This window comes from Cryptotermes secundus, unplaced genomic scaffold (genome assembly GCF_002891405.2).
Source record: "Cryptotermes secundus unplaced genomic scaffold, Csec_1.0 scaffold200, whole genome shotgun sequence".
Classification (NCBI taxonomy): Eukaryota; Metazoa; Arthropoda; class Insecta; order Blattodea; family Kalotermitidae; genus Cryptotermes; species Cryptotermes secundus.
The window spans coordinates 1-16,739 of NW_019727788.1; the positions used below are offsets into that span (position 1 = coordinate 1).

At 39.3% G+C, this 16,739-nt stretch overlaps 1 protein-coding gene across 1 annotated transcript; it reads left to right on the top strand.

Moving 5' to 3' along the window:
* The first annotated feature begins 2,936 nt into the window (after positions 1–2,936).
* LOC117282348 lies at positions 2,937–15,688 on the top strand. Its single transcript, XM_033751630.1, has 3 exons — positions 2,937–2,998; positions 9,927–10,079; positions 15,036–15,688. The coding sequence occupies exons 1-3, from the start codon at positions 2,965–2,967 to the stop codon at positions 15,251–15,253; spliced, it is 405 nt and encodes a 134-aa protein (XP_033607521.1). The 5' UTR covers positions 2,937–2,964; the 3' UTR covers positions 15,254–15,688.
* Positions 15,689–16,739: the final 1,051 nt, after the last annotated feature.

Consider the following 16,739-nt stretch of genomic DNA (forward strand, 5'->3'; position numbering starts at 1 on the left):
CGTCACTTCTCTTAAACTAGGTGAGGTGAGGTGAATTGCGGTGTGTTGAGGTGAGTTGACGTGAAGTGACATGACGTGACTTGGCGTGACTTTGCGTGACTTGTCGTCATTACGCGTGACTTGGCCTGATTTGACTTGAATTGGCGTGACTTGACGTTACTTGGCGTTCCTTGACGTCATTACGCGTGACTTGGCGTGTTTTGACGAATCTTGGCGTGACTTGACGTGATAACGCGTGACTTGGCGTGATTTGACGTTACAAGATGTGACTTTACGTGGCGTTACCTAACATGACATGAGGCGAAGCGAGACCGGACGAGGCGAAGCGAGGCTAGGCTAGGCTAAGTCAGGTTAGGCTAAGTTAAGTTTGGTTAGGTTACGTGAAGTTAAGTTAGATTAGGTTAGGTTAGGTTATGGTAGGTTAGGTTTGCGCAGAACGCATGTTCGCATCAATCAGTAACTGAGCGGTACACGTCCCTTCTCTTTAATTAGGTGAACTGATGTGAGATATTGTTAGGTGTGGTGTGGTCACGTGAAGTGACGTGACTTGGCGTGACTTGTCGTGTCTTTACATGAATTGATGTGCCTTGGCGTAACTTGACATGAATTGGCGTGACTTGACGTGACTTGGCGTTACTTGGTGTGACTTGACGTTGCTTAACGTAAATTGAAGTGAGGCGAAATGTGACCGGGCGACGCGAGGCTAGGCTAGGCTAAGCTAGGCTAGGTTAGGTTAGGTTACGTGAAGTTAGGTTAAGCTAGGTTAGGTTAGATTAGGTTAAGTTGGTATTCTTTAAATTAGGTTAGGGTAGGTTAGGTTTGAGCAGTAGACTTGTGCTCATCAATCAATAAGTTAGCGGAATACGTCCCTTCTCTTAAATTAGGTGAGGTGTGGTGAATTGCGGTGTTGTGAGGTGAGGTGACGTGAAGTGACATGACCTGACTTTGCGTGACTTGTCGTGATTACGCGTAACTTGGCCTGATATGACTTCAATTATCGTGACTTGACGTTACTTGGCGTAACATGACGTCATTACGCGTGACTTGGCGTGATTTGACGTGACTTAGCGTAACTTGGCGTGACTTGACGTGATAATGCGTGACTTGGAGCGATTTGACGTTACAAAGCGTGACTTTACGTGGCCTGACCTAACTTGACTTGAGGCGAAGTGAGACCTGGCGAGGCTAGGCTAGGTTAGGTTACGTCAACTTAGGTTAGGTTAGGATATTTTAAGTTAGATTAGGTTAGGGTAGGTTAGTTTTGCGCAGTAGACATTTGCGCATCAATGAGTAACTGAGCGGTACACGTCCCTTCTCTTAAAGATTTAGTGAGAGTGTAATCACTTCTAAGTGTGATACTAAAAAAAAAGCAGTCGCTAAACAACTAGCCAGGGATCCCTTCGCAATAATTTGAGTTATTTCAAGTTTGGTTTGAGGGATTAAGGACAAATGCTGTTACCTGAACATCAAAAAGTGCCCATTAAACAGTGTGTGTTAGTGCTTAGCTATAAACACTCTTATCTTCCCGCTAACGCGAGGCCTGTATGCACCATGAGACAGAATCTCATTGCCCTAGTGCGAATGCAGTAACTATCACCTGTATGTTCCGGTCCATCCACCCTTTTTCCTGAAACTAAGCCTTATTTTTAGCTTACTGGCGCCCAGCATTCATGTAACACATATTCCGCAAACAGCCAATATCAACAACAACAACAACAACAACAACAAAAAGGGAAGAAGAACTGGATAAGAAGGACGCAGTAGCAACCTTCAGACTCGGAGTGACAACAGGTGAGAGGGAACGGCTAGAGGAGAAGCTGCAACCAGCAACATAGGAGCCGAAAGACCGTTAGAGAGGAGATGGCGCGTCACGTAGGGGCCAAAGGACGATTAGAGAGGAGATGGCGCGACACGTAGGGGCCAAAGGACCGTTAGAGAGGAGGTGGTGCTAAACGTAGGGCCACAGGACGGTTAGAAACCATTGCACAAACAAGTACAATTAAATGGCCAAAAATTAGATTATATTTATTGTTCAAGCTGAGAAGGTCAAAAGGAAACTTTCTTTAGTTGGTAACCTAACATATTGCTTTCGGGAAGCTGTTGATTGTTGGATACATATGTCAAGAAATTGTTTCTTATAGCCAATATCACGTGTCGAAGATAAGCAGAGATAGAATACCGATGCAAAACCGAAATACTTCGTTTGTGACATAGAAAGGATTAAAAACATTCTTCTCAGTGACGATGGACTGTTAAAACGCCCACATCGGCCAATTTCATACTACATTCATAAATTATATAGTGATGCAGTAATTGTTTGCTGCTAGGGTGGCAGCACTGTGCCGGTTGCAGCAAGCAGGATATTGGATACCCGTTGCTGACTTTACAGCTTCCGCAGCTCTTGCAAGTAATTTTCAGAGTGGAAACAAGGGTTGGACATAACACACTCGCCTATATAACAAACTGCTGTAAGTTTTCTCCCTTCCACTCGAAGAACTGCTCTGACATTTCTAACGGTCCCCCGAGATGAAACTTAGTCTTATTTATTCACTTTTCATAAATTTTCAAGTGACTACATGGTTAATGCCACACTGATCGTGGTGAAGGCTGTGGTACTGGGAGACAAGTTTTCTTCGAGTACTTCAGTTTTCCCTACCAATTCTCACTGAATCAGCTGCTTCACATGCATTTTTGATCCCATTTCCGATGCTGTTCTAGTCTATTCTAGATACTGACAGCGTTGTTGAATAACAAACTTGAAATAAACATTTCTAACTTAGGGGGCATATTTATTTCAAAGCAGCGATTAATTTTATTTCAACCCGAATGTGACACAGTTCAAATTTAATTTATAAATTGGAGTTTAATTGAAGAACCTTTATTTTATATTTCAGGAAGAGAATTGACATTGTTTTAGTAACTATGGAAGACTTTAGTAGGAGTGTTGTGCTTAAAATCTCAATTATGGCTGCCGTTATGTTCCTCGCAGTTCAAACAGGTGATGTACTGATATGTTTGTATTTGCTAAGAAAATTTGTATTCAATAAACTTTTATATATATTAAAATAATGAATATATACAATATAGTCTCTTAGAGAAATGCGGCAAATTTCAAGTCAGACCGAGCATACTAGCTCAAGCGGTGTCGATTCTGACTTGTATCCTGGAGGTAGCCGACTTGAATCTAGGATCGGACAACGACTATCCTGACTGAGGTTTTTCATAGTTTTTATCAGTTCCTCCAGGTGAATACCGGCACAATTCTTTGATATAGGTTACGACTGCTTTCTTCCACATTCATAGCCATCCAACCATTTGGTGCTAACTTTATAGTCTATGATATTGACAACCAATTCTGGGATATCACCCACATTAGGCTGTGATCTCTCCTTCCTAATCCTTTCAAATTCATCATTCTTCGGTCATCCTTTTATCGGACGATATATAGGGAGGCCCTGATAGCTATGCCAGCGGTAGCGTAGCTACTGGCAGGGCCTCCCTTGCTGGACAGGTCAAAGGGTAGGCATCAGACGAAGAGAGACACCAAAAAATGATGCCGGAAGCAGCGTCATCAGCAGCGACTTGAAGCACAGAACAAATGATGCTCGAGATGGTTCAAGTTCATATAGCAACAGACGTGACCAGAGTGGTTTAAACGGCTGTTGTACTGCGATGTGGAAAGCAAATGGAAAAATTACCACATTATCACTTTTCATGGATAGTCTATTTCCAAAAACAGATACACCATGTATGCGAACCAAAGACGATGAAGAATACGTAAGAAGATGCTGGATGACCTTGGGGACAGAAGAGGATTTTCTCATTTGAAGGAGAAAGCTCTAGATCGCATTAAGTGGAGGAACTGTTTTGGAAGAGACTATGGACCTGTCGTCTGACAGATTACTGATGAATGAATGAATATAGGGAGGTTCTTAACTTTGTTGACTGGTTCACGGCTCTGGGCTTCACGGAGACCGGTGCGCTGCTTGTCGCCAGGTGGATACTAATATTTCCAATGAACCAGCATGCCTGATGACCGATAAAATTTTGAATGAAAGAAGGGGTAAGTTGTGGACCGCTTGACGGCATTATGTTTCACGACGAGCAGTGCGGTTCATGCGTGAGAGTTTAAGATGTGTCAGGAGTAGGCAGCAGTTATCAGGTCATTTAGCCATTTGCTCTCAGTTACATTTAGTGAGCAGTGTGGTACATCATTGTGCGGTATACTTCAAAGCAACGTCTATTTCTGTATGACACCTCTCTGAAATACGGATCTTCTACAAAGTGTCGACGTAAATTTCGTGATCAAAGAGTTCCCAGCAGACAAACAAATCACAGTTTGGTGAATACACTTAGAACAACCGGACTGTGAATAGACAAGGAACCAAAACGTAAGCGCCGAAAGCTTACTGAGAACAAGTTAGATGACATGGGCCAGACTCCAAGTAATCGTGTGGGTGGATAAGCACGTATCAGAACGTATGATGTGGTGGCGCAGAAGAATGCAATCTCAATCTTCATGGTTGTGAAAACTTCAAATTCCCTTTCTTCATTATTTACATATTTGAAACGTCGCCTCTCCCCTTTCTTTCTTTCTTTCTTTCTTTCGTTCATTATACCGTATTTACGCATGTATAGGCCACGTGCGTGTATAGGCGGCAGGACAATTTTCAGACAGAAATTATAGAAAAAATAATTTTCTTGGAATATTATTTCAGGAGTAGAACACCCTGTATTACTAATTATGAATATAATTTTTTTAAATGAAGTGTGATTTCCAATATTTCGAATATAAGCCGCACCCCAGTTTTTCTCTTGAATTTTTGGCAAAAAATGTGCGGCCTATACATGCGTAAATACGGTATTTAACATTTTGACCAGTGGCCTAGGCGGAAATTTACGATTTCAGATTCGTAGTGGCTAAGTGAGAGTTTGGATAAGAATGTTCTCTGTCGTCAGTCATACTAGCGTCGTTTGTTTATGGGAATTTTGACCGGATCGATAGCTGACCGCCCGTCACCCAACCATTGTCGTCCTGGCGCCAACAGGAGCTGTTAACCCCGTGCAGTAATGGAACATCGCGTGACGCCATCTTTCTTCTTAAGTGCCTGCAATTTGTTATACATATGATGGATGATATTACGGATGACTGAATACGTGTAGATAAGACGTGTCACGCTCCAACACTGACGTGTTTTATATTTTTTTCGTGTGGATGGACTGAAGAAAATTACAGGAAGCAGCAGAATTACTGGGGTCGGATGGCATCGAAATGCGGTAACTCAAATATCAAGAGAACATTTTTTTTTTCGTAGGCTATTTCTCAATATTCCATTTCTCACCTGTACCAGTCTCTTTCCATTGACTCAAACCGGGTTCCTTTCTTCACTCCTCCTCTTGGGTCTCGTGACCATCTTCCTTTTAACTCGTTAGTAAAACCAAACCATCCTGAAGATGGAGGAAACATTGTACTCCGAAACGTTCAATACATCCACAAGGTGACGCAGTATCACAGACCAGAAAGCAACAATCTTAACACCACTGTGAAAACCTCAAAATTTTTAACAAAAACTTAATTTGAATTAATTAACTTTTACAAATTATAAGAGACGATAATTCAGTAGACTGATGGGCTATATGCTGGACATCCGGGCTTCGATTCCCAGTAGGAACATCGATATTGTCACAAGTTTATGGCTCCGTGACTAATCTTAACGGGTTCTAGGTTGGATGATTGGATTTATTAACACCTTCTGATACAATCTCTCTTAATCACAACCAGTTACAGTGCTATTGCTAACCTACCAACTTCACAAATCACTAGGTCACGTTAAGTCTTCTCAGCCTTCACTAGTCGTATCTTGGCAACGGATTTATAGCAGTCTCACTGTAACTGTAACACACATAAAACTGTATTTTATTCCTTTGTACTCCTTCAGTTCTCATTCTGTACTTCCACACATCTGAACTAACCAGTTCCGACAGAAAACACAGCCTGTATTGTTGAAAAAGCTTGTTTACCGCACCGTAGCCTAGCAATGTATCTCCCACTGGTCCGCGCCTTTGCATCTGCGGGAATGTATTTAGTGACCCGTTCTCTAGTAATTGGCATGGCACGGACCACATAGGAAACAATTCTTGCAATGTCTTTTCTATTTTTGCTTACGTGTATTTTGGGCTTTGCCTAGAATTGGATCTACATGTCAGAATTTATTTTTTATTTTGAGACCTCCACCGAAGAAATTGGGGGCACATTGTAACGTAGTTGGTTGAGGCACTATGCTACAAGCCGGAAGGTCACGGGTTCAAGTCCCGATGAAGTCATTGTATTTTTTCAATTGATCTAATCCTTCCAGCCTCACTATGGCCCTGGGGTCGACTCAACCTCTAACAGAAATGAGTACCAGGAATTAATTAAATAATTTTCCTGGGGAGTCAAGCGCGGCCGGCGCGTAAGGCTGACAACTTTACCGCCATCTTTGAGCCGATTGTCTAGATAATGTGGGACCCTCAACGTCTCACAACCCTATGGGCCTTCACGGCCTGTTACACGGGTAGTTTTACTTTACTTTTTTACCGAATAAATTAGCCCAAGCAAAGCTTTTGACTTACTTTCGGAAAATAACAGGTTCGAATCTCGGCCTAGTTACAGACTGTCCAGACTATTCCTGATTTGACTTGATTCCTCTTGGCAATTGCCTGGCTATTGCCTCAAATTAGGCTACTACGCTTCATTTCAAATCCTGTCAAAACCACGATTTGCTAATCACACGGTTATTTGACGCTTCATAGTCTTAGCTGATAAAAACTTTATTAGATGTACCATAAACATCAGTTGACTACCATACCCTAAATGATTCACCTAGCATGCTAAAAAAAAGGGCACCGTGATTGTTTCGCTGGCGATAGAAACGTCTGGAAATTCGCTATGACCAATCACTTAATCTGGTTCCGAGGTTAATAATGCGTGCAGCGTTACTTCCTCCGTCCATACGTGTCTTTGTGGCGTGATCCTAAAACACGAATCGCCTTTTCTTACCAAGCAAGTTTGGAGGAATTTTCTTTTTGCACTTTCTTTCCCACGCTTGGAATTCTGGGTTAAGTTTTGTACTTAATAAAATGTCTGGTGCAGATGTATTAAACGGAGAACGTATACTAGTAAATCTTTTCCCCCTCCATAGAAATACAAGAAATTCACTTTCAGAAATACTCAAAAGGAAGTGTGCAATCAATGACGTCCTCAAATCTCGAGACGTAGAAAGAGGTGGCACGAGCTGCGTCGTTATACACGCCCGCATTGCATCAGAAAACGAACTGGAGTCAGAATCTGACCCTTTGAAGCCTGAACTTCGTCTAAGTAATAGTGTGTATATAAAAAGATACCAGTCGTAGGAAAAACAGTGCGTCTCATAGACTAAAAATAACAGATTATAATAGGTAATATTTATTACATTCCTGGCAACACAATATTGTTTTCAGAAGGTGGAGACTGTTGTTTAGGACGACACGTTTCTGCACATGTTAGCCTTCTTCAGGTCCTGTATTTAGTTACAATTATTCTGTCTGATACTTAACGTAAGTCTTCCACGTAAGCCGAGTGGAACCACCGGTGTGTTATGTATAGGGACCGGATTCTTATGTCCTAATAATCCCTTAAATATGTATGCATTTATGCATGAAAAACTTCCGAAATATGAACTAAAATATGTATATAAAAATTTGTACCAAATATTAAAATTGATTTTACATTATTTTAAGACCATCAAATCAATATTTAAGTTTATTTTATGTAATCACTGAATGATTCACTTGCAATAAAAGCTATACTTAAATACAAATCATGCAACAAAGTCAACATATTTCATTACAAATTTAAAAAACCAGTGGTACTCACATTTAGCTCTCCGAACTTTCAACTTCTCTTCTGTTGCAGTTCACAATTCCTAATTATTTTAGGTTTTCCATTGTTAGTCGCCTCCTATTGTCTCGTAAGTTGTCCTTATAGCGGGAAACATTTTTGTTATTTTTGCTACACTGTTAGTGATTTTTTACTTGGCAGTTCAGTACGTTTACCGGCTAAAATTTCTTCAATTTCACAAATTTCTTCATATCCTAAATTATTTAAAAAATGCTGTTTACTTTTTCCTTTACTACTTCACCAACTCTTCCAGGAACCGAATTAAATTTGGAAACAATGGTTTTGAACACACTTAACGACTGATACAAAGTAATCTTGCTATTGCTTGCCTCCAGTGAGGAAATGGCGAATGGAAGATGAGAGAAGTGAGCAGATATATAAGAAAGATTAGTTTCTAGTTCTACGTTTTTTAGTACATCTTGGGCAATTTGAATTGATGCTGCACTTTTGGGATCAAATGTATTCACGACATTCCTTACTGTTTCTAAATGTTCGGTATAATAACTCGCTGCACACAGCCACGTGCCCTAGCGCGTTAAAATTGGTTCTGGCGGAAGTGGAACGCTCCGTGCTACTGCTTTAAAGGCTTCTTTCCTGTATGGCGCTTTAACAAATACCTTCTTCACAGGAGACACCAACTTGTCAACAAGCGGAAAATTTGCACGAATTGTTTCTGCAACACTGTGCAACCCATGGGCAAGACAAGTCAAATGTGTCATATTTGGAAATATAACTTTAAGAGCAGTGCCGGCTTTCATCATATAACTTGCGGCATCAGTCACAAAGAGCAATACGGGCTCATTCTAAATGCCATTCGGCCATAGTAAATTCATGGAACTCATAAAAAATACGGAAACTGCGGAGCTATTTGTGGTTTCAAATTCCTCTACCGCAAGAAGATATGGGAGAGATGGTTCATTCTTATTAAGGGATCCAACTATACAATTTGCATTACACCGTCCCTCACAATTTGTGTTTCTTCAATTGATACCCACACAAAATTATCTTGAATCTTATCTCTAATGCTTTCAATTTTAAGATCGTAACACTGCTTCAAGTAATTTTTGCGCACAGTAGATTCATCCGGCACTTTGCACTGTGCATATTTCTCTATGAAGTTTCTCAGAGTAGGATTGGTTAATTTCCATAGCGGAATATCTGCCGCTAAAAAGTCTTCGCATAAATCAAAGGAAATAAATAAGTGAAGTCCCTTATCGGATGAATAGTATTACGTTGATAACGGTTACATGTGAACGCTTCCCACTAATCTCTTCGCGGCCACTTTGATGGTACGCGGATGAGGCAAGTTACGAGTAGATGGATCGGGGAAGTCCCGTCCTGGGTATTGCATCAGAAACATGAATCATGACGAAATGTTGAGTCAAATATGCAACATATTCTAATACGGAAAAGAAAAATTGATTGAAAATTTGAACATAAAATTAAAAAAATATATGATAAACTTTTAAAAAGGAAATATGCAGTATAAATAGAGATCTTCGAAAATATGAAGCTTTTTCATAAACAGGCAAAATATGCATTTATATGCACCATCAAACCATGTCCAAAATATAAGAAATGAAGTAGTTCATACATATATCCAAACGAGCATACTTTGTAGTTACAAGAAAGGAATATGCATTTGCATTAAAATCCGGTCCCTAGTTATATATTATATATACTATATGCCATGTAATATACATGACAATGGATTTGTTTTTATATCCAGCAAACTCTACCTGCTGGAAATAGTGTTGCGTTGAAAGGTGCAGTGACTGAGCAGGATGCAACAAAATATGACTGACCTGGTACACTTAATGTTATTCGAGAAAACAGGTATTTTATCTCAGAATCACAAGAAATATATAAACATATTATATATAGAATTCAAAATGTTAATATTATAAACAGATATTACATCTAGTAACCTCTATTATCTAAACGGTTACGAAACGTTTTCGTATAAATTACTCTAGGATAAAATTATTGACGTAGAATTATGTTGCAGCGAGTGGCATCATGTGTTTCCAGTGCAATTCAGCAAGGGACCCGGGATGTGAGGATATTTCAGGAAACAACACAAGTAGCTCCTACTACAAGCCATGTGTACAAACCATAGGACAGACTAAACCATTCTTCTGCAGGACTATCAAACAGACTAGTGAGTTTCACCGTTGTCAAGTAACTATATTTAGTTTGTTTGTGAATTCTTGAGCGTTGCGCTGTCTAACGTACGGTGATGTCGGCAGTAACACTTCTGACGTCAGCACCAGCTGCCTACATCCTAACTGCTATGTCAAATTTCGGTGCAAAGATTACGATTAAATTATTTTTTGGAAACCAACAGCGATTGCCAGAGTCTGAACCTTTTTTCATATCAGGTGTGATAAAATAATTTGCTAACTGCCAGCGAGATGGCACTACTTCTGCTAGCATGAACTTCTACCGCTGGGTGTAGATGGAGTAGAGTCTTCTGAGCCATTTTCAGCTTGGAGCAAAGTTGTAACACGTAAGATTGAGTAATGTCTTATTAAGTACAAGTGTATATTATTCCATTTGAAATTTTTGCGTACCCAGAAAATGACAGACATGAAGGAACAGAGCTTCTGCAGCAAATTTTGCTTTAAACTGCGGAACAATGCGGCAGAAACTTTCGAAATGTTAGAAGTATATTTTGGAGAACAAAAAATTTGGAAGAACACACGTTTATGTGTGGTTTTCCAATCTGAATTGCGGTATGACCCCTCTTGGAGAAGCCGACCCCTCTGGACGTCCATCGACGAACACAACAGAAGAAAACGTGAATAAAGTAAACGAACTTGTCCACGAAAACAGAAGAATCACTACCCGTGAAATTCCTAACATACTGAGAGTCTTGTATACGGTGCTAAACAGAGTGATCACCAGGGCCCGGATTTTGATGACATGTCATCTTTTTTTCCTTGTATCCTGTGCGATCCCCTTAAATATATAAGTCTCGAATATGAGCTGCTGGTTACAGAAATGTAAATTTTATAGTTTTTTTTCATTTTTTGACATTTTTAGGTTTAAGGTCATTTTTTTATTTTGGAGGTAATTTTTTGGTATTTTTTTAATTTTAAGGGTATTTCTGGCCATTTTTGGCCATTTTAGGGAATTTTTCTTCATATGTTTTCTGAAATGTGAATAACACGGAAGCGAAATATTCTTTCTTTTCTCCTTTAGATCATTTTTCTGGATTTTTTCTGTCATTTTATAGGTAATTTTTTGAATGCATATATCGAACACTTCTACCTGCTAAATTAAATTAAACCAGTTTAAGTTTAATGTCTAAACTTTCGGACAGTCCATCTTGCTTAATTGCTTCCAAATAAATTTCTGAAATTGGAAAGATCATGTGTGCTCAACCAGCGTAAAACTGAAGTGGTATCTGATATAATCACGAGGTCATGTTTTGTATATTTGCTTCACCAGTAAACAAATTCAAGGAAGATAAAAATTGCGTCAATAACACACGTATTCCATTGTTTAGTACAATTTTGCTCCTCCATATAAACCAGCATAAGAGCCTTAAATAAATCGCATGAATTCGACATAAGAAGGAGAAGCATTTTTCTGCAATTGCCACTCCTTTGGATTTTCGTACGTAATTCATAGAATGTACACATGAAGTGCCACTTGAATATTGCGTTCCCAGTTCTACGTTTACATGGAATAATATTTAAACTAAAATTTCCACTCATAATTAATTGCATCCATGTCTTACGGATATTGTTTTCCATGCCGCATTTTAATCACGTCAAATTTATTATTAGAACTTATCTTAACATCACCTCAGGCTGGCTCCATTTGGGAAACTAGTTCTTCACGGAAATAATTATAATTCTAACCTCAAGCATTGGATTGGTAATAGCTCAAATTTTCTGTAAATGCGTACAAAAAAATAGGTAGAAATATTTTCTGAATTTATCCAACTAATATTTTACACACGCGCACCTTTAGATGTACATGCATTCAGTGAGCATTTTTTTTCAAACACTCTTTCCCTAATTACGTATCCAAGAAAATAACGTCATTATTAGTGATTCATGGGAATATTTTGTACATGGTTACGTCCTTATCGGATAATAGATTCACGTCTTACGTTCTCTTAAATTATTAGCGTTGACACGATGTAGGCATCGGCTCTGTGCCACACATATCTGTCGCTTGCACTGAATTACACTCATTTCTGTCGATACTAATTACTGTTTATATTTTTTGTAAGTCTGAGTAATGAAGTCACACTCAAAACGTATAAGAACTAATCTTTTAAATCTGTCTTCTGTCCGTTGTTGGTAGGCCTGTCATTAAGATCAAGTGGCGCAATAAAAACAGCAGAATTAATTCCCTAGTCATGACGTCATGCAAAACGATGCTTTTAACGAGTGATATAAATAGAACTCGGGTAGACCTCTAGGGGCCAAGAAGGAAACTCCCGTATCGCATTTTGCGGAGGACTATCCACTTTATGGGCCCAAGACATATTAACATGATAAAAGATAAAATATATGAATTAGTAATGGCACTTATCATGTAAAGCGTATGAATAATGTCTTCCTTTGTCATGGCGTTTAAAATTGCAACGTATAATTTGTTTCGTTTATATTTTCGTCTCATTCTCTGCCTTACAGTTTCCGTCTTACAAGCATATTCCTGGCCAAAATTTCTATATTTCTATTTCTATATTTTTATTTCTTTAACCCACTCAGCCCTTTCCCCTTTATGTAATTAGCACAGAACAACAAGAGGAAGTAATTCACAAAGAAGTTGCCCAATACGCCATTTGCTTCATTGTCCAATTCATTCTTCTCTCGCAGATCCAGGCATACTCAGCGGTACCCTCATTTTAAATGTCCTGTGTGCTTGCACTTCGATTAGGGAAGAAACTATGTTTGGCAATCATATAAAAATTATTTAACATATCTTTCTTTTTTGTTAATAGTCTTCTGCACTATGCAATGATCTTCGATATTTCTAACTTTGTAACTGACTAGCAGCGTAACTATATCCTTGTCTTCTCTATAATCTATTTACGTATTATATGTATTTTACCCTACATAGATCTGAGAGTGAATATGCCTCTGTTTTTTGAAATTCTGTTAACACATACTGATGACAAACTGTAACAGATCCAGCAGAAGTTCCCAGCCCTCTGTTTTAAACGTTTCTTTCCCACGCCCGTTACAGGTATGCTCTAGTGTAGTTAAAACTGTACATCTTACGTAGGATGAGGTATCACCTTGATGTACTGCTCCTTATTCACATTTACTTCCGCTATAAATTTTGCCCTCTTTTGGAAACTGTTGATCTTCGTGTGGTTCTTAGTATATCAAATGTATTCTGTGTTCAGTATCTGCTGTTCAAGTAAAAACTGTCCTTCCGCTACATTCGTTTCAAAAACTGTGTTTTTGTACAGCCGTTAAAGTATTTGAAACCAGGACAATTTAAGAGAAACAGGTTAACTTTTAGAACATGTACTCTAATAATGACTTCTAACTGTATTGATGTAAAGGTGTCCCTCTGAAGATGGTCTCTTAAGACCGAAACATTTAAGGGCGTGAATAATTGAAATAAGAAAATCTTAACCAGTCGCACTGGACGGAACTGTTTAGCTTTTTCAGAAGCTGGTTATTTTACTTACATATATTATAATGGTACTTCGTAAATATTAAAATATTAATTGTATTCAATATGAGTGTATGTGTTTATATTTTTCACATCATATTGGTTTGTGTGAGTGCACTGATGATATTTATTGGTGTATAAATGATAAAAGTTGCATTATTTTGCTTTTATTTGTGTATATGTCTGTTTTATTTCTTCCTCCTGTGCAAGATTACTTTGTAATTTTCCTTCGAGCAGCCCAGTTAGCACATAAATAAATCAAGAATAGAATATAATTATTATTATTAGTTACTACTGCTTCTGCTGCTAATAGTCAACGTCCTTGGAAACTATGATACGATTTCAGTTTCTATTTTGTTAAGCCTGCGACTAGAATTTTTGTTGTTGTTGTTATTGTTATTATTATTATTATTATTATTATTATTTACTCTTCTTCAAGTATAATTAGAATTTTCAAGTCAAGGAGGATTAGATGGGCAGGGAATGTAGCACGAATGGGGAGAGGAAGGATGTATATTGGATATTGGTGGGAAAGCCAGGTGGGAAGAGACCACTGGGAAGACGAAAGCGTAGGTGAGTGGACAATATTAAAATGGATCTTAGAGAGATAGGATGGGATGGTATGAATTGGATTGATCTGGCCCAGGATAGGGACCAGTGGAGGGCTCTTGTGAACCTTCGGGTTCCATAAAATGCTGGGAAGTTCTTGAGTAGCTGCACAATTGGCGGCTTCTCAAGAAAGGTTCAGCTCCATGAGTGATTATTATTATTATTATTATTACGTATTTAGGAGTTGTGACTATAGACGGGGTATGGATTGGTGAATGGGTTTATTTACCACTTGTATACTCATACACAACTCGGGCATCTTCCCGGTGGAATCGAAGGGACGGACCCCCGCGCCCACTTTACAGATCACTGGAACACACAGACTAGTGTTCGCAGTACATTTCAATGTCGACTAACCGTTTCCTGGCAACGGCTCTTACTGAGGGAGATTCTATAGCTTCCCGCATTCAGGTCCTCTTGTCACAGCCTCCCGTGCAGAACTCTTGTCAACTGGCAACTCAGAATAACTGGGTTCCAGACTGGCAGCCATTTCACGCCAACTTCCTAGTCGTCTTTTCACAGGCTGACTTTCAGCTGACAACTGACCACTCTCACTCACCAACCAGCTACTTCACGTTACTTCACTCACCTGAACTGCTGACAACTACAACCAACAACTAACTCGTTGCTTCAATCTGTCCTCCTTATAACATCTCGGCACTTACCACCACTTACCACATCTTTTCCATTGTTAGAGTCCAACAATACCTCGACCGTTGCATAGAAACGGGTATGTATTTTCTCATTGGATAGCAACGGCTGTTGTTTACAGACTCACTTCTTAGCAACGGGTCTATACACCACATTATTAATATTATTATTATTATTATTATTATTATTATTATTATATTGTATTTTGTAGTAAAAGTCGGCGGTAACCTTGTGCGGGTAGTACGATCCTGCGGGTGGGAGAAGCACTCCAGAAGACAGTGCTACGATTATGAGGACGAGAACCACCGAGAATGGGTGTGCCAGTGTTTCGAGGATGGCTGCAACTCCAAAGCTCCTCATGTGATGGAGACGTCAATCACTGCCTACGTCACGTGTCTCCTGTTGTTAGCTTTTCTTCACATGAGCTAGTCTTCTTCGTTTCTTTCTCCACTCTTGCCTAAACAATTTCCCGACAACCGTTGACAGTTTCCATGTTTCGTTCCTTCTTCACCATCACATACTCCCCCATACAAGCGCTCTCAATTGTGCCATGTACAATACTGTGACGGGTTGCTGAAAACATTAAGACATGGAACCAGAAAATCGCTTGTAACGCGGTGAACAACAGAACTTAGGTAACTTAGTAGCGAAGGTCTCAATAATCACGACAGAAAGGAATTATTGTAGACGTCTCGTAGGCAACTGATACAGAAATGTGCAGTTACATCGGAGGCGCAAGAAGAGAACCTTCAAGGTTGTGCTCTCCATACGGTTCCACCATAACCTGCCTCAGGAAGAGAACTGGCCAGAAAACGACAGAGTGCAACAGAAGGATAAAGGAGAGAAGACTAGAGGTTACTGCAGACTCCAGACAACATGAGAGATTCGTTATCCAGAAGGAGTTAAATGTGTGAACTGTTGTAATCAAGTGAAATTGTAACAGTGCTGTCCAATAAATTCAGTCAACCAAATCTAGAACCCACAATATGAGTCACGCGTAACCACCTACACGAGACAATATTGTAGACTAACATATCTATCCTAACGTGTTTCATTGGTCGTTCATATTGAAAGAGAAATGGAAAATATTGATACATCGACATCTTGATTTATTTACTTCCATCTGTCAGTTTCTCGATGTGATGGTAATGTATTGAGAAACGCGATAAATCTAGTCATATGATTTCATGAGAGTAAATTCAGATCCCACCATGTTAAGGATAAAGCCAGATGTCCATTTGTTGTAACATTCCTGAGAAAATCTGCATCGGCGTGCTAAAGAAATGGTACAGCACTTTGGAAATATTCAAATGGATAGGTGATTAACAGCGTTGCGTCTCTTCAACACTTTGTTGGTACGAGCTATTTAGCTTCCATCATTACAAGAGTCTATGTGTCTACATAACATGCACAGAAAACCGACAGAACTTAGAATCGTATAACTAACTTCATGGAACTGTTTCTTCTTGAAAATCTGCCAGTTATGTAGCTCTTCAGAATTTCCTAACATTTTATGGAACTTGAAAGCTCATTACAGTGTCCACAAGGGCCCTCCTCTGGTCCCTATCCTGAGCCACATCAGTCCAGTTCACACCACCTCATCCCATCTCTCTAAGACCCATTTTAATATTACCCAAATACCTACGTCTCGGTCTTTCTAGAGGCCTCTTCCTTCTGGTTTTTCCACCAATATCCTAGATGCATTCCTCTGCGCCCCTATTTGTGCTACATACCTTGCTCATCTCATTATCTTTGGCTTGATCATTCTAATTATATTTTGCGAAGAGTACAGGTTATGAAGTTCTTCACTGTGCAGTTTTCTCCATTCTCATGTTACTTCATTTCCTTTCGGTTCACATATTTTCCTCAGCTCCCTGTTCTCAAATACTCTCAGTCTGTGTCCTTCACTTAAAGT